Source organism: Cardiocondyla obscurior, linkage group LG14, assembly GCF_019399895.1.
Source record: "Cardiocondyla obscurior isolate alpha-2009 linkage group LG14, Cobs3.1, whole genome shotgun sequence".
NCBI classification, from domain to species: domain Eukaryota; kingdom Metazoa; phylum Arthropoda; class Insecta; order Hymenoptera; family Formicidae; genus Cardiocondyla; species Cardiocondyla obscurior.
Genome location: NC_091877.1, coordinates 3,640,487 through 3,661,568, shown reverse-complemented (window position 1 = coordinate 3,661,568; position 21,082 = coordinate 3,640,487). Strand labels below are relative to the sequence as shown.

Sequence of the window (21,082 nt, the reverse complement as noted above, 5' to 3'; positions counted from 1 at the left end):
GAGAACTATGAGGAAGTTGTTACTTTTATGTTATATTACATCGTGATAAATTATTAACTTTATCGGAAAAAAATTAAAAAAAAAAAAAATAGAATAAAATAAAAAAGGAAAGTAAGATTTTCAATTCCTAAAAATGTTTGTAAAAATTGGATTATCTGCATATAGAAGATATATATAACTAAATCGGACATTAATGATAATTATAAATTTTTATTCGCAAAACGTTCGCTTGATTCTTTTCTTTTCCTTCTTTCGTACACGTGTATGAACTATAAAAAAATTTCAGGAAGTATAAAGATGATTGCCTCTTACTACTTCCCTAAGTTTATACCTCATACAACATCTGTCGCGTAGATTAAATTCTTTCCCATACTTTCGAAACGCATTTGGGATATCCAAGGCTCGGACGTGCAGAAAATCCGCAAAATTTCTCGTTTAATGACATATGTTCATTCAGTTAAATTAAATAGATTTAAGGCCCGGTTTCACGAAGGCGAGTTAATCTAATTTGTCGATTAACTTTCAAAGTGGTAACTAATGTTTTATAAAATTGATGTATTTTTGACATTAGTTTTATATTCGATAGCTGCAACTCTGAAAATTAACTGACCGATTAATTAAACTCGCGTTCGTGAAACCGGGCCTAACTCTAACATAATTAAGTATATGAAATACGTATACGTTATTTTCGTATTTAACTATTCGAAATCCTCGGATATCCGAATATAAATAGTTATATAACATTTCGTACACAACTCCTACAACAAAAGAATACAAATACGTGAAAAGTTTCATAATGACTGATGACAAAGTCTTAAACAATTCAAGTCTCGATATGATACCCTTTCTTAGGACTCGCACTGTATGGCCCTACAAAACAAATAATATAAAATACAATACAAAGTATAGAATATATATATATATATATATATATATATATTCCATACGATTCTGCGTCACTGTACCGTATATTAAACTTGTAAATGGAGCTCGGTACAACGTGCAATCAATCGATAAGTAACATAATACCATTTTTGGTTTTCTGATCTTTATGTCGTCCAACATTATTGATTGCGAGAAACACCGTGCTGCGTTTGTGGAAAGACAATACTCGCATCACAAGATATACAGATTTTAACAATACTTAAGCATTTTTAAATAAGCTGCAATATATGGTGCCGAAAATCAACAGCATGTAAATGTATATGCATCATTATCGTATTATATATTGTAACACACACTATTCAATATCATTCAGCATTAAGAATCTCTTTATTAGAATACTTTAACATTTATCTCTCCTGCGTTCATCATTCGACTCGTTCCTATAAAAAAATAGCGGATTGCCGTAGTTTATATAAAATAATAGCAGCCTTTGCAACAATTAAGTTTACAGCGGATAACACGTGTTCAATTCATTCGCTATGTTACAATAGGAATTCGTGTGTGACGTTTTCTATACCGTACGTTCTTACAAAAAAAAAAAAAAAAAAAAAAAAGCAACGAACATAAACGTAAAATACTGCGGTTTGTCGCTCAAAATAGAAAATCACGTAAGTTCTACAACGCGTTGATTCGTACCGTTCGATTCGATCAAGATGTTGAATGTTGGCACCATATTCTCTCTAACGCCAGTTACACGATACTTTCCTTTTAATGCAGTATCGCCGTGCTTATATATCGCTAGGCAGAGTATCGTGTAACGTTGTTTTTTTTTCTTTTTTTTCTTTTTTTTAATACATTTAATGCTCGAGCTAAGTTATCAGCATTTTATCGTATTTGCATACGCTCGAGAGAATCCGCAGAGAACTAAGAGAACTATTACATCTCTCTTTTACGTGATGTGAATTTGGTATATATATATTTTATCTCTCGTTAATACTTTTTCGTACGATACCCTCTACATTGAATACTTTTTACATTCACGATAGTTTTACGTTAATCTTTGCAATTGTCACTCCGCAAAAAACTTTCCCTTTTTAATATTTTTCAATAGCAGTCGTTATTATAATCACCGCAACAAAAACCATGCGCAGTAATTCTAACACATACAGTGTACTCTCGGCTACGTATAATTTAATTCCGTGAACGTCCGCGTTTTATCGCAACGTAAAATGTTATATCATTCAGTTCCCTTACTTGTTAATTTTAGAGGTCGTATATTAATTTAGCAAAGTGTTTCATGCCGTCCTCAGACAATACTTCTACGGTTAATACTTGTGAAGTAATACGCTTCGAAATTTGTTTGCAATTAGTTTAGAATAAAGTTAGAGCGAACGTTGCACGCCTTATTCATTAAAATTTATAAATATCCAGGGAATACTGTGCATGTTGATCTCTATGTAACTTTAACAATAAGAAGTTTAACTAGTCTTTAATACTCCAACTGTCCTTGTACGTTTACTCGATATTACTTTGAAAAACTATAAAAAGTCCTAATCACGCTATAGGAATCGGTATACTCTCTCACACTCGGGCAAAGAGTACACTATCAGATAAATGTGTAAATGCAACTGCTGTAGAGTAAAAAATATTTCCAGAATACGATTCTACAAGTAAAAAACCACGTTTTCATAGAAAATTATTGTTACTGCATATTATCCTTCTATTCTAACAGCGAGTACAATTTCTCGATGGAAAAAGAAATGCCTGAAATTCACAAGTGTTGCTACAATACGCACTGGTCCTTCGATCCATAAAGTGACCAATGTAACGATTATCGATTTAATCGAGTTGATAAGAATGTCCGTATAAAAGCAATGTCTCGATATAATTTCTACTTGTATTATATGCTTTCATTCGTGAGTTTCAGTGAAAATGTACATGTAAGAGCTACGGAAAAGACTATTACTATGTTTGGTATGACTCTTTCACAATATAACTAATCTATAACTCATAATATTGTTCGGAATGATCATATAGTTAGAGTATGTCTGATTTGTTTTTTTCTTCTTTAATTATTTAGTGAAAGGAATAATTAATCATGTAATACTTTAAAATATCAATCCGCTGCGCAGAAACGGTACTGTAAAGGTACCTGAAAGATTGATCAAAGCACTCAGGTACGTTTTCACCTTTAGCTTGCAGCCTAAAGACTGCGGAAAGTAACGTTACCCATCAACATGTCTATACGCAGCACCATGTGTGAAAGAGAACAGTTATCTTAACGATATGTACAACATATAAATATATCGTACATATCGTACGTACATGCATACATATATAGTATATGTATGTATGTATGTATATTAGTTGAATTAAATATTTTCCGTATTCTTTAATACTATGTAACTACGAGGGACGTTTACGTCCAACGATATTGTAGATCTCGAAATGTTTCTATAAAAATGCATATCGAGTAATCGAATCGGAGGTAACCTTATCCTTTTAAAAAAGGAAGCTCGAATCAAGCTTCAGTTTAATGGAAGGCAAAATATCTGTTTCAGGAGACCTTTCCGCGGATTTTCATCCTCCATTTCGTCATAATCGTTTTCATCGTAATTGCTAACAATCGCATTATTATTGCCTGGACTGTAAGTTACGTCTGTAATACTTAGAGAACGAGAGCACGACGGGCTTTCGTATCGGAAGGGGAAGGGCGGTGGTAGTCGATGATGCTCGTTATAATTATTGTCGTTCTCATTCTCCTCGGAATACGTCATTAGAAATACGTTATTGTGATAACCTTGATTACTTGAGCCGACAATGGGGAGTAAGGGATCGATACGAAGTTTCGCAAGTCTGTCTTGCAGCTCATACATGTAACACTGTTGCAGATGATATTGCTGCAGTTGATCTGAATTGTGACGCTGCACAATGAAAAGTGGTTCTTGTCACACGCAGTCTTCCAGTGACATTAGTAGAGGATTCACATATTCAAAACCATCGAATTCACTTTGATCAATCTTCTCAATTTGTTTCCTGCAAATTTTTTTGCATGAACATTGCGTTCAAAGTAACATAATAATAAAAAAAAAATAAAATAAAATAAAAAAAAATTAAAAAAAAAAAAAGAACTTTATATAAATTTTTTAATTGTATATTTGTTTAGAAAACTGTAACAACTTACGGGTCGTCCGGAGTTAAACGAACTTCTTCATCCGTAAACTCAGGCGGAAAGTTTGCGAGATCGCGATCGGAATCTAAACGTGGCTTGTAAGGCGGTGTAACTTGTTTCTGTTCCAGCTATAATATAAAAAAATCTCATTAAGAATCGTATATTTTAGATAAACTTTTACATTTATATCAAGATAATATTTACCATATCCCAATCAATTGCTTTAAAAAAGGCATGCGTCATAATGTCATGGAATCCAGTAGGTCTCTTTGCGCAACCCAATCTCTCTGCAGGATCTTTGCAAAGAAATCCTTTAAGAACAGATGCAGCTTTAACAGACAAGGATCTTGGTATACGTATAGTCTTTTCGAGAATAACTTGAAATAGGAAATCCTCGGTGTTCTTATCTGGATCTTCGGCCGCGCTTGTGAGGTCGAAGGGGCTACGGCCTGCCAACATTTCATACAGTAGAACTCCCAGAGCCCACCAATCCACTGAAAAACTGTATTCCTCGCCACGTAGAATTTCAGGAGCAATGTAATTGGGAGTGCCGCAGAAGGTGCCGGTGTTGTCGCCCTCCCGAATGCCTTCCTTACACATTCCATAATCCGTAAGTTTTACGTGTCCTTCGTGATCCAGTAGTACATTGTCTAATTTCAAATCCCTATATATAATTCCTGAAAGTAAATAATTATTTTATTAAATTAAATATTTTATTTCTCATTAGTTGTTTGTTGTAAAAAAAAAAAAAAAAAAAAAAAAGGATGCCTTACCTTTTTCATGTAAAAAGTTTAACGCCAAGCTGATCTCAGCTACGTAAAATCGCGCATGGTCCTCGGGAAGACGGCGCTGTCTTTGCATGTGAAACATAAGATCGCCACCACGTACGAATTCGATTACGAAAAATAGACGCGAAGGCGTCTGGAAGCAGGAATGCAGGCCCACCAAAAAGGGATGATTTGAAGCAGTCTCGAATACGTGTTTCTCTGTTTGCACCCAGTCGATGTCCTCGTCATCTGTCACTAAAGACTTCTTGATCACTTTCATGGCATAAATCCTCTTGGTACGTTTTAGTTCCACCATCAAGACTTTTGCGTATGAACCACGACCGATCACCCTGATCAACTCAAAATCGTTTAATGAGTACTGCCGTTGCATGTCATTCGAATTGTCACCCTCGTTCAGCGTATCCAATGGTAGTTCTTCCCCTTCTTCATGTCCGATTCCTACAAAAAAAATTAATATAAAATATCTACCAATAGTAATAAGTAAATAAATAAATATAGCAGTATAGAAGAAAAATGTAAATTAATTATGCACACAATTTTATTGCAACATTTTTATAGTAAATTCGTTATTTTTTAATAACGAAAAATATTAAATAATGTATGGTCGACTTGTTGATTTAAATAATCTTACGATCACGCGAGTGCTCCTCGAGGATAGGTGATTCTGTGATCTCATCTTCGAGGTGAGTCGTTGAAACGCACGGATACGGATCAAGCTGTTGGTCGCCGTTTCTGTCGATTGTCTCCGAGCTCTGCTGCTGCTGCTGCTGCAAGCTCAGGCACGGTTTGCGTACCACCTTGTGACATTTTTTGTGAACCAGTAGTTTGCATTGGATGCACTTGAATCCCTGGCGTCCGAGTCCCCAGATCCGATCTTGGCAGTACGCGCAAAAGGCCCTCTGCAAAAGTCAAGCCGATCCCAGAGGTATTATATTGCATTACTTTTTGATCTTTCAGTGTTGGAAGTGTATCGTTGTATACCATTAGGTAGAAATCACGTTTAAATCTCTCAGAGAATCTCGCAGCAATAATAAAATGCATGCGACGCTCCCACTTAAAAATATCCTGAGGTTCAGAGTTTAAGTCGAGGCGAGCAATAATTAAGTTTAACTATCCGGTCTTAGGCGCGCGAATGCTTGTTGAGATTCCTCTAAAAGTCCGAGCGAAGTAAAATCAGAGAAAAAAACGAAAATGAAGAAAACAGGAGGATTATATGAAACAAAGTCGAGAGAGCTCATGTGCGAGCCCATTTTTGTAAAGACAGTAGCTTTGTGTTTCTAGCGACAGAGTAGGAAAAAGGAACGAAATGTGAAGAGCTCCCTTCTGCGCCCTTCGTCGACGGAACAGTCACTAGCCAGCAAGTTTTAGCGTTGGAAGCGACTCTGAGAGAGCTCAGAACGCACGGAACGTCGGTTTCGCCGGCCGCGTCGCACCTGCGGCGAGGCAAATCTACTCTCGCAGAGATTGTGAATGACAAAGGAGAACGAGGCGGTAAGGGAAACAAACGTAGGTGATGAACAAAGTAAAGATTGTGCAATGATAATTACATGAAATGATGCTTACCCGATTAAATCGTTTCGCCTGAAAAATATGGCCATTGACTCGGTACAGCTTCCTCCACCTACGAGCGCCACGTCTGTAGATGCTTCCTTCGGAAAATGAAATAACATAAATGTCACAAATGATGGAAAGCACTAACTGGGTCGGTCAGTTTGCCGCGATCCTCTCGTGCCGAGTAAAACGTCATTATAACGCGAATACAACCGGTCTCGGCACCACCTGCTTAATCACTTATTAAATTACTAACGTTAATCACCGCGGGAAATATTTCGTTATCTACCAACAAGAATAATTATAAAACTTGAATCCGTTCCCTCTGCTCTCTAAATATAACTTTAGTATCGGTAATAAAAAATTTTCTCCGCGCTTTATAAAGACGCTACGTAATATCTCGTGAAACGAGCAATAAACTTATTTAAAATCCATGTGAAATCTTGGATTCTAATCTGCGTTGCAAAAGTTGTTTCAAATTTTATTTTGATACTAGAGTCTCGTTGTATCGGATATCGAGTAACTTCGCAAATTGATTTCACCCCATCAGCTTCTCTCTTTTGGCTTGGTCGCGTTATCAAACGATGTGTAGCTTCACCGGCAACGAGCGAGGTGAATCGATGCGAAACGGGAGACAGCAATATTTCGTGCGAAATGTGCATCATGCAATGTCAATGGTGAAAACGTCTTGTTGAAATAATGCTAATTATAATTTAATAATTCAAAAAACCTTTTTAATTCACAACTTGATCGGCTTTGATTCATGCTCTATTCACGAGTGGCCGAATATCGACTTTCGTATAGCGTCGATCCTAGCGAGGACTCGGCGAAAACTATTTACACTCTTAAAGGTCCTCAAAATAAAAAAAACTCTTTCTGGTCATTCTGACGCAGTGATTTCCAGGTTTCCTTGGGTTGTCGTGACATCGATACAATCGCTGCCATTTGGCGATTATCGAGCGACTGTACATTTATGAGAAACGAATGTTTTAAGGTCTTCGCTTCTTCGTTACAGCCACATCGGATAAACAATATTCATATCTTATTTTTCATACGTAAAATTAAATTACGACACCAATATTTATTCCATTAATAATATTAAATTTAATTGCTTAATTAAATTAATTAAATTTTTATGTACTTAACGTTTCCAAATAATTTTACAGTTAATTACAATTTACTGTTAAGAAACATATCTTGTTGCGAGTGAAAAAATTGTTACGTTCAAGAAACTAATTTATAAATCCTTTGTGATTGTATCGAAAAAGAAATTTTCAAGTCATTCAATGCGTAACGTAGGCGTTGATGTCGATGAAGATTGTGATTATAAAACGTATCGAAGGGAGACATTTGGTAAGGTATCGAGATCGAAAAGTGGATGCTTCCTCTACGGCTCCTCAGCTTTCGCACGTAACGGAATTGTGTGTCTATCTATTATCGCGCGCTAATCGTTTCTTTTCACCGGACGGTCAATTAGAACTCGCTGGCTAGTTTGCATTAGCTAATACGTTGCATATCGAACATAAGGAGAAGCTGCGCGTCTCTCGTTGACGGCCGAGATGTTTCCAATAAATAGCAAACACACTCACGGTCTTCTCCTTGGCATGGCATCCCAGGAGCGGGCGGTACGTTTGGAAAAACTGTAACAGAACAGATAAAATTCACGTTCACTTTGTTGACAAAACGTGAAAATTTCCTCTCGCCAGCAAAGTTTCAAAAAAATGCAACGAAAATAAATCTGAAATTTCTATCTGATTAAACAGTAACTTTCAGTTTTCCATCGTTGGATTAAAAAAAAAAAAAAAAACATTAAATTAAAAAAACCTATCTCGGCCAACAGATTGGCATAAAACACACACGAAAGATAGATATGAGAATAGAGCTGTGTGCATGATTAATAGCAAAGCTATCCAGAGATATACATATGACGAAGATGCTGAAATCACCCTCGTTAATATCAAAGCGTTCGACGATTTAAGACTGCGCATTTAATTCGAGACGTCATTCAACGTGTTCTCTTTTCATCTCGAGAAGAAGGGCCACGCCGGGATTGACGGAACTATCAAACACGAACTTACACGGGAAGCAATTCGAGTACCGGAACCCGATCGAGATTCGCTGCTCGTTGTCCAACATTTTGTGCAAACTAGTTGCCGTGTCCTATTCGGATATCGCTCCGGTTACGGCCAGATAACGAGTAACACTGACTTCTATCCGTACCATCAGGCGCGTTATCATTTATCGCGGGAGAGGCGAGCGCGTTCGCGATTAAATTTCCTCCGCGACTTTGCACAGATAAAGCTGACGGTGCCGCGCATACGCGAACCCTCGCCAAAGGTCCGGGACGTTTTTAATCTCGTTACTCTCGCGACGACTTAATCCCGCCGCCCAAGCGCGGTCACACAAACGCCGTGTAAATTCTAATTAGCGAAGGGCGCAAGCCCTTTATTGAAGCAATCCCGTACATACAGTGCGCATAAAGAACAATGATTAAATATACAATTAAGTATATTGCGTTGCGTGTCGCCGGCAGATAATGCATTATGAAACTCGGGGGTCTATAAAAGAAATGAAAGCCGGCGGTTAATGAGTGGAATAAAATTAAAGTCGCGAATTGTTACGGATTATTCGCTTTAATTTTTTTAAGTGGGGACTCGGACTTGGGCGGCTCAAGTCGGCGAGGCGATGCGCCCGCGGGTCGCGACAAAATTTGAAGGGAAGATTGAACGGCTGAGGGAGGAAGCCGAAAAAAATTGTCGCAGAAGGTCGCAACGACGGAGGATAAAAGGCTCTTTTGTCCGATGACACGTGCTTCGATCAGGCAAAACCACCGGTCACTTGGCAGAACTTGAAAATAGATCCTCGACTCGAGCGATACTCGATGGATGTAGGTTGATGAACAATAGACCTATAGAACACCAATAACATGAATTCGTTGATAGATTTGTCAAAAAAGGAACGTAAGTGAGTTAAAATCGACGTCGTCTATTTAAAGTGAGCGGGGTCAAATGTAAATGTACAAATTAAATATTACAAATTTAAACGCGTTAATTGATACGTTTAGAAACAGATGTTCGAATCGATTTGTAATCCGATTAGACTTATTCAAATAATATCCAGATTACGGAGACGTAAGAGCTCGTCGAATATTAAATCTGAATACCTATCGGCCGTGACAAATTGATAGTTCGTCTTGCCTAGCACCGGTTCTCCGCAGGGGACCACCACATGAATGCGAGCGAGACGAGGCGCGGTCGCGAGGAGTGCGTGGATGTCACACGATCGCTAACGAGGCCATCCCGGCGCTCTCCCGTCGGTACAATATACGTAATCGAGTCGTTTGTCATAAGAACGAAGGAGAGCCTCTCCGGGTATCGACGGCGCCGGAACGAGGTGCACGAGAAAGGCGAGCGCAATTCCCTGAAATATTCATCGACTAATTATCGCGAAGGGGGATCGATGACACGGGCGATAAAGACGATGCCCCCTCAGCCCTAACGTGGGGATACGGGCTGTACGCCGGATGCCCCAAGGCGCCGGCAAAGCGTGGTATCCTAGAAGGCATGGATCTATAACGGCGAGCGCGTAAGTGCACCGGCGCGAGGGTAGGCCGCCCTGAAGATCGTACTTCAGGCTCGTGAGCCCTCCGCGTAACTGGATCACAGCCGGCGTCGTCGATACGCTCGAGTTCTAATTCGTGCTCTAAATTAAACATACTGGAGAACGGACGCGTTCGCTGGCCCCGATCGCGCGAGCTAGAAAAGAAGGAGCTAAAGTTTATCGTCAAAGCTAAACGCCGGCTTGACGATGATCGCTCTTTGCGACTTAACGCGCCGCGAGGGGCTGTTATGGCCTGTTACAAAACAACAATGACTGCTGCGTAATATACTTGAGAATATAAAAATGCAAAGGTATTAAAATTGAGAAATAAAACGTAGACCTGGCGGGGTATATCTGTCGCGGTTGCTCTGCGAAATTAATGCGAAAGACGAAAGCCGTAAATTACATCAATTAAAGGGTGATTGAATAAAGCGCGGTACGTTAAGCGGAATAAATTTGATAGCGCGGAAAAAGTTTCCCCATCCATCATCCCCTCGACGCAAAAAAAAAATTAAAAAAAAAAAGATGCGCTAAATCGAGCGACAGCTCGACAGCGACTATTGCCAGGACAACCTTTACTTTCAGTGAGGACAGAATCGTAATAATTAATTCATGTGACCGACTTAGAGTTTTATATTACTGCAATGCGCTAAACGCCACGGTAGCGAGGATTTCCGTCAACAAATGCCCAAGTTGGCAAGCGAGAAAGGCTGGCGCCGAGACTTCTCGAGTCACGCGGCCGGAAGACGTGCGTTTTTTTTTTTTTTTTTTTTTTTTTTGGCCGTCGCGTCCGGCGCATCGAACGAAATGCCCCGAGCGTCATCACCCCCTCGCAAGAACGCAGCGAGTATTGTTTCGATGAAGTAGACAAGCTGGCAGACTTTGACCTAGATCAGAGGGTTGCGTCGAAGAAGCACGAGAGGGAAGAGGAGGAGAGGGCGAAGCTGGTCGCGCGCCAAAGGCTCTTTGCTCTTTTTCCTCAATGCGTCCTGCTGCGGCTGCACCTACCCCAGGTGATCTTGTTGAACTGCGAGGGACCGGCGGGCTCGATGTCGAGCAGCGACGTCATCGAAATCGCGGATTCCGTCAGCGGCAGCGGCGGAAGTGGTTGTTGACTGCACGGGCCGTGCACTCGGCACGTTGCGGAAGGTCCGATGCTGTAACGCAGCTCGGCACTAGTCACTTCTTCGAGCTCGGCCTCGGACAATTCGTCCATACCCTCGACGGTGTCCGGGGGGCACTGATACAGCTTCGTCACCCTGGACGAAGTGCTGGGCTGCGCGAAGATGTCGTCGTGATGATGATGGTGATGGTGGTGATAATGAGGATGCAGCGGACTGCCGATGCAAGGGGGCGAGATGTCGCCGGAGCGCAAGTGACCGATAAGAGGCTGCTCGTACTCGGCCGAGTCGCCGCTTCCCGGCGACGGCGGATGCGTGCTGGTGCCGGGTCTCACGTGGCGCTCCCGTGGCAACACCTGGTTACCGGTGGAAACGAGGGAGGACGGGCCACTGCTCTCGACGATCGACATACGACGATTCGCAGCGGCGGCCGCAGCAGCCGCCGACGCCGCCGAGTACGAAAAGAAGGAACCACCTTGAATCATCAAGCTGCAGGGTGGTTCCTCCGACGCTTTTCCCATGCCGGGGGCGGTCACGGTAATTTCTCGTTCCTGCACGGTGGCGTAAGTGCTCTTGTCCAGTTCAGCCTGATGCATTTGTTGCTGCTGCTGCGACGGCTGATGATATATGCTCTGATGCTGTTTGTCCTTCTCACGGCGAGGTGACCGACCCCGGTCGCTGACGGAAGTCGCGCTCCAGTAGCCCCACGCCATTCTATAGCGAGTTTAGCCGTGCTTGCCTCGCCTTTCTCGATCGCCACGGCACGTCTATCCCTTTTGTTCGCTCCAACCGCGCGCGATTGCCTCGCCTCTGTTTTCGCGTCTCTCGGTGCTTTTTTTTTTTTTCTCTCTCCTTCCCTATATATCGTATATATACCGATTGCCTTACCCGCCTCGCCCCTTGCCCTTTTTTTTTTTTTTCTTCTTTCTTCCTGCCGTTTCTCTTTCTCCTTCACCGTGGTCGATCTCTTGCAGCAGCCGCTGGGATGAGCTTGCGACGAATCACCAGCTTCGATCAATGCTAGTTTACCGCCTCTTTTGCGACCTCTCTCTACTCGCGGTGTAGCGAGCCGAAACGCGCCGACAGCCGCCGTCGAATATCACCACCTTGGTCGAGGCGCACGATGACGCAACTCCTTCTTCAGGCTGCAGAGTCCTTGAGGCTTCTTTGCAAACTTGCGGTGAATCTCGACTCGACTTCCCTTTGCCTCCGCAAAACTTCCACTTTCCTTCTGCCCGCGGCGACCTGATCTTGGAATCTCACAGCCAGATTTTCGCGTCGACGACGTGACGTGCGGGTGCGCGCGCCCTTGCTGATCGGTCCGTGCAAGGATATCGACTACCGCCGCGGCGAGATGCGTTAACCGCCACCGCCGTCGCCGTCGCCGCCCGGCGCACGCCAACGATCGAATCGCGCAAACGCGGATCACGCCGAGGTGGAGGTGATACACGTATCCCCCGTCGACCCCTCGTGCTGCCGGTCCTACACCCGCCTATACCCACCCACAAGTTCTGCCTCTTCCGAGCCCTACACCTCTTTCTCTTCCGTGCACCCCCCGGGGTCCACATTCTTTTATACCTATGCTGTTTGCTCGCTGATTATCCAGCGATTCTTCCCGTCGTTTTCAAGTAAACTTTGCGCTTCTCATCGTCTTATATTATATTATACGCGTGCTCTTCGTTCTTTTCGTTAACTCCACTTCTTCTTCTCGACGATTTCTCAGTCCTTTGTATTCTTTTTTTTTTTTTTTTTTGCTTCCACGAGGAGGGCTCCAAGAAGACAGTTTCGTTTCACAACATGTACTCTATTCTACTTTATCCCTTGCTCTATTTTTCTGGCCTCCCATTTTTCACTTTGATCGCTGTTCGTCTTTTTAAATTATTATCTGGCTGCTTCCGCTTCTTTGGCCGCTGCCTCGTCGATTCTTCCTCGTTCTCTCGTGACAGAGTGCGGTAATCGCTACCGGCGCGACCAATACCGCGCGAACGTACATATTTACAAAGATTGACGCGCGTTATATGCATCAAGAAACTGAGATTCTGTCGATATTGCGCGGCGAACGTCCAATAATTTTTACATGCATTGAAGGAAGTTCGTGCACCGAGTCACACTTTAATTAAAAGTTATTGATTTTCATAGGTTTCAGAAAAAGAGATGCAATCTCGGTAAACCACACTTAATAAGAGAATTATTTATGAGAGCGGTGCATCGAGCTCGATTCTGTAATCCATCGAGTATTTTAATTAATTGTAGTGCTCATTATCTCGGTGCCTTCTTGAAAAAGTTTGCGATCGATAGTTTCGACAGTCCTCTTGTGCCGTAAATTAATTCCACTCCGTTAAGAGACGAAAAAGTGTGTTCGGGGTGGTCACCCTTTTTTTTTCTTCTTTTTTTCCGTAAAGCATTAATCTTCAAGGCTTCGCGAGGTTTATTTCGTACTCGTCAAAAAGATTTCGTCGTCATTAAAGTTGCGCGCAGAGGCGTGAAAGAAAGTATGAAAGTGCTGAGTCTTCCGGGTCGTAAATATATGCGCCATCACGATATGCTTCTTCTTCCGAGAAAATATGTCCTGCTATCGTATCGAATTATTTCGGGAGATTTCGGTAAGCCGATTAATTTCTAAAGCATGTCGTACTCTGACTACATGACATCCTCGTGGACGGTGCGACGCGCGGGATCCGAAAACGTTGTCATCTTTGAGAAAATCGCAGTTCGAATCGATCGATGTGCATTAAATAATCACCAGCGTTACGCCGATAGAGCTATTTCGCCGTTAATCGCCTCGTATCGGCGATAAAGCGCCGATAAGGCGAGCACCGCCGGGGCGCATGTAACATACCGTTATCCGCGGCGCGTATCGATACTTGGAAACACATCGGGGCGCTTGCAACACGTACACTTAGTACGCTGCCGCTAATATACATAGCCAAGAGATATTCGTTGCGCGTAATTTACAGCCGGATTCTTATCTAAACGACAGCCATTAACGTAGGATATTAAAGACATCGGTGAACATTACCGATGAGCCTATTTTGCCACGAATATATGTACGCGTCTTCGTTACCGCTGACGAGTCTGTATGCATGATTCACGAGTGCGATACTTCAGTCCTAGTTATTATGTAAGTGAAGGCGCATGCAAGCTATTATCGCCGAGCGTAATGCGCGCTCTAACCGGTTAATGCGTCGCTAAAATCAAAACAACATGCGTGACAATTGCGAGATTCAACATCGCTCGGTACAAAGTCGTAGACTGACCGTGTATGGTGATTTCCGTATCCTTCTCGAGCTCGTACAGTCTCAGAGCTTCATCCAGCTCTTGCTGCGAGGCGATTCTGCACGGGTCGCCTTCGTCGTCTATCCATTTCATCGTGAACTGCTCCGTGCCGAAGCCGCATATCGTTCGCATCTCCTCGCGCAGCGCGTCAACCGAAATCCCAGGAGTGATGTACGTTATTTGTATCTCCCTAACACAAGTAAATCACGTCAGACATGTATATTGCGATCGTAAATTAATTTTTTTCCTGGTACCCTGCCTATCAACATTTTCAATAGTGCTTTATTAACTCTGTTTAAATTTCTAAATTGTTTGCAACAAAACTCATTAATAATCAGCATGATTAATTTTATGAAATATAGCTCAAGACTTTCTATTGGAATTAAAATAAATAACTTGTCTGAAAAAAATTGATCATTATTTTGAATTCAAGACGAACTATGTATCTCACTCTATAAAGTAAAAAAAAAAAAAAAAAAAAAAAAAAAAAAGAAAAAGTTTGTCGTGTGCTTTACCCGTTGTATATAATTTTGACCCGAATGTCGTCGCTCTCTGCCGTCTGCGTAGGCATTTTTGAAACAATAGGAGGTCTCCTGTTCTGAAAGTATAACAATCCCAGTAATTTTAGCGCCAAGAAACGAGCTCGGGGAAATTCAAGCGAGGTTTAACATAACGCTATCGGGGGATCAATGATAAAAAATTGTGAGCGTCACCATAGGAAATTCCGATAATCCGGATGTGATGTACCGAAAACGTAGATCCAGGCTTTCCCCACAGGTACGGTTGACGTTGCCGCGAGCAGCGTTGACCGGCTCGCAGGAAGGCAGTTTACAGAACGTGGTTCGCGGTGGTGCGTCGGAGTAACCGACCAGGATGTTAGGTAGCCGCTCGAGGAAAATCGTGCGACCGGTTTTCCGATCGATGAAAAGCGAGCTCTTTCTCGTCGTCCTGGTTAGTCTCGCGGGTCCACGACGATCGTTTGGTCCTCCGCCGTGAATTAGCGGCTCGGGCCGTGCGTGAATGCGTGCACGAGTGTCTCCGTGACTCACCGCGATGAACTGTCGTCGCGAATCGCCGCCGCCGTCGCGATGCACTAGTTGCTCACACCTCCAAGTCGCGCAGCCAAGAAGGCTCTTCCGGGGAGAGGCACGGAGCTTCGTACGCGGGAACACGTAGAAAACGACCCGCTGGCGCGGGACGCGGGTGGGTGCGCGAGGCGACGCGGAAACGTCAACCTGAAAAGCGTAAGGCACTCGGTTACGCGGCGTGGAGCGTTGCTACTTGGCAGACGCCATGTTTGTCGGAGCGACGACTCGCGCGGCAGCGCGGAGTTCGCTTGTGGGTGTGCGAGCTTCGGCACAGATGGCGATATTTGTCCGGTTCGCGCTCGGTTCTCGCTTTGCTAGATATAACCTTTTTTTTTATATAAAAAAAAATTTTTTTGAGGGAACGGGATTGGTACGCTTTGATAAGGTGTAGCCCGCAAAGGTAGTTTATTCGTAATATAAAATACAAAACATAATATAAATTACAATCATTACAAAATCTGCGATAACTGCTGGCGACGCCGCGAAAGAATAGGACAGACAGGGTATAGCTCTGGCTTTTTACTCTATCCGACGGCAGCCGAAGCGCTGGCTTCACACGGACACGAGCCTTTGCATCTGTCGCGTGGAAGCCGCGATTCCGAGTTGGGCCCTCTGATCGGAAATGCCAGTGGAACGGTCCAATCGACATGGGAGGAGAGACGGCCCAGCTGTGAATCTGTAATCACGATGACGACCATACAGGTGTAGATGTATCATCGGGATGCGTCAGCGGTACGCGACGCTTATTTCCGCGGGTAGTATCACCGTCGATTCGTTCTCGGCCGCTCTCTCCGCCACCTCTGCGTTCCCGTGCACGCCTGAGAGGTCCCTGCCGTAAGAGCGCGCTATGCGCTCGTAACGCGAGTCCGAGTCGCGCGCTACGCTTGCGAGAGGGGTGGACGGATAGTGTCGCGGCATGTAAACATCCGCGGAACTTCCGGAAGACCCGCGTTAAAGAAGCGGAGCACTTGCGACGAGCGGGACCGTCGAGATCGCGCGGCTTGGCCGATCATGAGTTGACACGCCGCCCCCGACGTCGCGCAGCGTTAAATGCCACCCGCCGCAGGATGGATGTCGCGGAGGATGCTGAGGCTGCGCTGGACCCGCGCATCCAGGTGAGCTCCCTCTCTCGGGAGAGACTTCCGCCCCGCAGATGGTGTCCGCTTGCCTCCCCGACTACATTTCACGACCTTGCGGTTCACGCCCGCGCGTTCTAGGTTATGTCCCGTCCGTAGCGGAGCGCCTAACACCGCCTGGTACATTGTCCCACTTTGCTTTCACTTTTTCTTCCGTCGCGCGAAACGAGAGACACGAGACACGCTCTCCCGTGAATCGCTTCGGCGACGAACCAAGTCCGCGTTCTCTAGGAAGTTAGATCTGATCAGGAAGATCTTATCTGCGTTCTTCCGTGGTTCAGCTTTTCTTTTTTTTTTTATTTTTTAATAGAAGAAATTATGCAAACGTAAAATATAAGTATTTTTTCTAACTGAATAATTGAAATGATTAAGTATCTGGTCTTCAAATTGTGAATTTTCACAAATTTTGATATTTAATTTAAATTTTAACAAAGTTGCAGGAGAGTCTTATCTCAAAAGTTATTTTTCTTTTCATGTAGAAGGATGACAAGTCAAAATTGAAACTTAATATTAAATGGCAAAGTCAAATTTTAAAGATATATGTATGTGATTATATGCACAATGTTTTATTTTTTAATTCTAATTAAATGTGAAAGCAGGGAAGTTCCATTGTGAGATCTATTTCTCCTTTGTTTCATTTTTCCCGCATATACATATATTATCTAATTAAAAAAAAAATATATATATATATATTTAAATAAAGAAGTGAAGTAAAAATATTTGTTTCTCTAATATAATAAAATAAATTACGCAGGAATTAACTCTAAATAAAAATGTGAAGAGCTTGTATTTGGAGTAATGTCATTTTGGCTTTAATTTGTCTTCTAGATCGAGCTGGAGAATTTGAACAATGCAGCGGATAATATTAATAAACTTGAGACTGAGTTGGATGTAAGAAACAATTTTCTTTTTTTTTTTCGTAATTTACAATGAACAAATAATATGTATTTAAATAATTTTAATTTTTTTATAGGAAGCCCACACTGCTTTCGGACAGCTTCTTTCAGATACGACTAGAAGGCTGAAAGAAATTACGGATAAACAGGGCACGAGCTGCATCGAAAAGGCAAGATGTTACTACGAAGCACTGGAAGTGGCTCACCAAGCTCAGGTAGGTGATCTCGTTCATCGCCGTTTTATTGTATCTTAAAATAATAAAAGAAAAATGTATGTGCTGAGTTACGTAAAATTTTATTAGACTTAATAATTGCTTCCATTCAAATGGCTTCAAATTCTCTTTTACAAAGGGAATTGCTATTGAACGCGCGGCGAAATTACCGCATGCTGGGTGTTCTACTCTGGTGCTTGCTTTAATAGCGACATGAATGATCATATCCTGCTATTCCCGATTGAAATTCCACTCGTACCGATTAAAATAAAGTTTTATTAATTCCGTGCATACCGCAAACTATAACTTATATGTATTGTAATTTATTTTTTATAATAATAAATTATTAATAAATTTTATTTTATATGCAATTTATGTATAATGGCAAAAAAAAAGAAAAAGAAAAAATTTATAATTATCTTCTTTATATAACATTTTATATTTAAGACAACTCGTAAGCGAGTTGTTTTGCATTAAGTGATTTAAATTACAGCTGAGTTGTTATGTAAATGAAGTAATAAAACATTTCCTCCCGTAATTTGCAGGTGCAGTGTCAACAACAGGCGCAGCTGTTTCGGGGAGCCAGCGAAATTCACGCAGCAGCGAAGGAAACAGTCGCTTTAGCCGAAGCGCGATTCATGGCTCATCAGCATGAGTGGAATTTTGACCAAGCATGGCAGGATATGCTCAATCATGCTACTATTAAAGTAAGTATAAGAGTTAGAATGTACAGTGCGGAGTGACTACGTAATTTTCTTTGAATGTATTACGAAATATTAAAAGAATTGTTTGAAATAATTTATTTATATTTATTATATTTTATTTTATTTTATTTATTAGTGTCTGCTTTATGTTAATTAATTTGCAAATTTTTGTAATTAAATCAAATAGAATAAAATTATATTTTATATCGAGGTCATGGACGCGGAGAATCAAAAAGCGGAATGTGGTCGAGAACATCACAGACGAGCGATGGTGTTTCACGAGGCCAAGAAAAAGCTGTTTCAATTGGAAGAGAAGCATCGGCACGCAATAATGAAAGCGAGACCGTATTTCGAGGTGAAGACTCAGTGCGATCAGATGCTGGCCACACAAAAAGAAAGAGTAGAGTATCTGCAACAGGCTGTTAAGGAAGCTAAACGTAATTATGCAACGAGTCTCCGGACGTTAGAAGAAATTAGTAATCAAATACATCAGCAACGAAGAGATTATGGTAATGTATATTTTAGCAAACTAGTGTTAATGGTTTTTTTTTTTATTTTTACAGCTTCTTTTTATAGCTGTAATATTAATATTTTAGATATCGTGGCTAAGGGACCGCGAGAACCTGGTGTTGGAGCCGAACTCATTAGTTCAGACATGTATCAGAAGTATAAAATTGAATTTAATGATTCCGACGGTCATAAAATATCCCCTATTAGATGTAATAAAAGCAGAAACAACGAAAAATTCCACGATATTGAAGTGAGTGAAATATACGTATAATAATTTCGTCAACAATTCATACAAAAATTAAAATTGTCATTTTCTATTGTTCGCTAAAATTTCCAGAAGTCTTGTTCGTCGAAGAGCGATGCGGAACATCTCGACAAAAGGTCCGTCGACGGTAGCGAGAGCAAATTTACACAATGGGAGCTCGAGTTGCAAGCCAATTTGGAAAAATTAAATCACTTGCCAAATAAAAATTCATCCGATGAGGAGCGCTATGCACAAAGTTCTTCCGACTTGCAGAACACAATTGAGATCGACACTGTGAACCGAACGTGTTACAATCCTTTATCTGTCGAACCATCTAATACGCGTAGCTCAAATCAGTTTTTGAACTCGACCGAAACTACAGGGATTGTCGAAAAGGACAGATTTAGTAACAAGTCGTTAAAGTCGTGCTCGACGATCAATTCAACGACGACACTGTGTGGCACCTCGACGCTCAATTTGAAGAGCAATATTTCAAAATCATTAAACAGTAGTCCAGTGAATAGAGGTACGTTTAATTTCGAAAATAGAATCAAGAAAGCGGGAAGCATAGATATATCGAAATACGTGCCAAACATAATTTCTCAATTCAATATTAAAGATAGAAGAACACAGAGCAGCTGGGAAATTAACTCTTTCAGCAAGGCTGATAAGGAGATTTCAAAGGAGTTAAGAAAAAAGAAACGTAATAATACAAACGATACTCTAGCCGATAATGTACAATTGACGAATTTAGATATCGCTCAAAATTCTAATATTGAGACTCCTGCGGAAGTCAGTTCATCGGAACGTCACTTAGTAGCGACTCTCGATGTTAGCCAACCCTCGAAAAGTTCACAGAGCAATGTCGCATCGTTACAATTACTATCTAACTCTAACATTTTGCAAAAAGGTGCATCGTGCAGTGCCAATTCCAGTCCGAAAAAATTAAAGAGTCTGATATCGTCTGCTAGATCTTTGGATACTGGGAGCACGGATCAGCTCGACAAGGGTTCAATTTCCAAAAAGTTGACGAGTAAAACCGCCAGTATTAAAGAATTACCGTTGCTGTCGCTTTTCGGGCAAACGTCCGCGTTATCGGCGCTGAGAAGCAAGAGCAGCAGCATGATTAATTTAGGTGGTAAACAGAACCTGAAGACGTTGCTGGATAACTCTCATCTCGGCAATATACAGGCGATCAGCGCGGAGAGATTGGCGAACGCGAGGCACAAGCTGGTCAACGATTGCCCGGCGGCGAAGGCGATTGTTACTAAGAAATAAGAGTACAAGAATACGATAAGGTAGATCGCTCGCGGTAAGTGATTTCTACGTTTAACGTGTGTAAGTAGAGAATTGTTAATGTCGTTCACTAAAAGCTCGGATATATGCAGGAACGAAACGTTGTAGCGACGTAACTCCAACAATATTAAGCAGCCCTTACGTTTCCGAAGAGTTATAAGAAACATTTCTGTAGCTTTGCCGCGGATTACGCAACAGCTAATTATTTAACGTATGCTGCAGCGTTTATTAATAATATGTATTATATTAATAGTCACACGAGTTTAGTTAGGTGTATTAATAATTTACTTGTATTTGAAGCTAAATTTAAGCTAAAAATTACAACGTTGCGATTAAAAAAATGTGATTTTTGGAGTCTTTCTCAGCACGGATTGATTAAATATAAAACTATGCGCTCGATCAAATCCAATTGACATATACCTGCTGTTAAACACCGACCAGATATATGTACACGTTGTATCGTTTACTATTTTCTAATCTTTTAATATGTGCTTTTTTAATAAAACACGTGTTTTTAATAAGTATCTAAATGCGTATCTTATTCACGCGATTGATTAGTGTTGCAATGTATTTGGTAAAAAAGAATGATGCCAACGTATTTTT

At 41.6% G+C, this 21,082-nt stretch overlaps 2 protein-coding genes across 4 annotated transcripts; one reads left to right on the top strand and one right to left on the bottom strand.

Moving 5' to 3' along the window:
* Window positions 1–3,690: 3,690 nt before the first annotated feature.
* Apkc (protein kinase C iota type) lies at window positions 3,691–15,660 on the bottom strand. Of its 3 annotated transcripts, XM_070666221.1 has the most exons (10): window positions 15,107–15,660; window positions 14,909–14,991; window positions 14,375–14,583; window positions 7,986–8,036; window positions 6,409–6,494; window positions 5,477–5,744; window positions 4,831–5,283; window positions 4,262–4,734; window positions 4,070–4,185; window positions 3,691–3,921 (listed from the first exon to the last, which is right to left on the bottom strand). In XM_070666221.1, the coding sequence occupies exons 1-10, from the start codon at window positions 15,107–15,109 to the stop codon at window positions 3,834–3,836; spliced, it is 1,830 nt and encodes a 609-aa protein (XP_070522322.1). In that variant the 5' UTR covers window positions 15,110–15,660; the 3' UTR covers window positions 3,691–3,833. The 3 variants fall into 3 exon arrangements, with proteins under 3 accessions (XP_070522322.1, XP_070522323.1, XP_070522321.1); XM_070666222.1 differs by lacking the exon at window positions 15,107–15,660 and having other exon boundaries at window positions 14,909–15,100; XM_070666220.1 differs by lacking the exons at window positions 14,375–14,583; window positions 14,909–14,991; window positions 15,107–15,660 and adding an exon at window positions 11,005–14,294.
* A 494-nt stretch (window positions 15,661–16,154) lies between these two features.
* LOC139108072 (uncharacterized) lies at window positions 16,155–21,003 on the top strand. The gene is made up of 7 exons (XM_070666077.1): window positions 16,155–16,596; window positions 17,446–17,508; window positions 17,591–17,728; window positions 18,271–18,432; window positions 18,641–18,938; window positions 19,026–19,189; window positions 19,277–21,003. The coding sequence occupies exons 1-7, from the start codon at window positions 16,549–16,551 to the stop codon at window positions 20,459–20,461; spliced, it is 2,058 nt and encodes a 685-aa protein (XP_070522178.1). The 5' UTR covers window positions 16,155–16,548; the 3' UTR covers window positions 20,462–21,003.
* The last annotated feature ends 79 nt before the right edge of the window (window positions 21,004–21,082 follow it).

What these genes read in the sequence shown, in the direction of transcription:
- Apkc (XM_070666220.1), bottom strand. Translation starts at nt 11,830, where the DNA reads ATGGCGTGGGGCTACTGGAGCGCGACTTCCGTCAGCGACCGGGGTCGG. An exon ending in GCCATGCCAAGGAGAAGACC is followed by an intron (nt 6,495 to 7,985) that starts GTGAGTGTGTTT and finishes CATTTTCCGAAG; the next exon opens with GAAGCATCTACAGACGTGGC. An exon ending in CGAGGAGCACTCGCGTGATC is followed by an intron (nt 5,284 to 5,476) that starts GTAAGATTATTT and finishes TTTTTTTTGTAG; the next exon opens with GAATCGGACATGAAGAAGGG.
- LOC139108072 (XM_070666077.1), top strand. Translation starts at nt 16,549, where the DNA reads ATGGATGTCGCGGAGGATGCTGAGGCTGCGCTGGACCCGCGCATCCAG. An exon ending in TCAGCAACGAAGAGATTATG is followed by an intron (nt 18,939 to 19,025) that starts GTAATGTATATT and finishes TTAATATTTTAG; the next exon opens with ATATCGTGGCTAAGGGACCG. An exon ending in AAAAATTCCACGATATTGAA is followed by an intron (nt 19,190 to 19,276) that starts GTGAGTGAAATA and finishes TAAAATTTCCAG; the next exon opens with AAGTCTTGTTCGTCGAAGAG.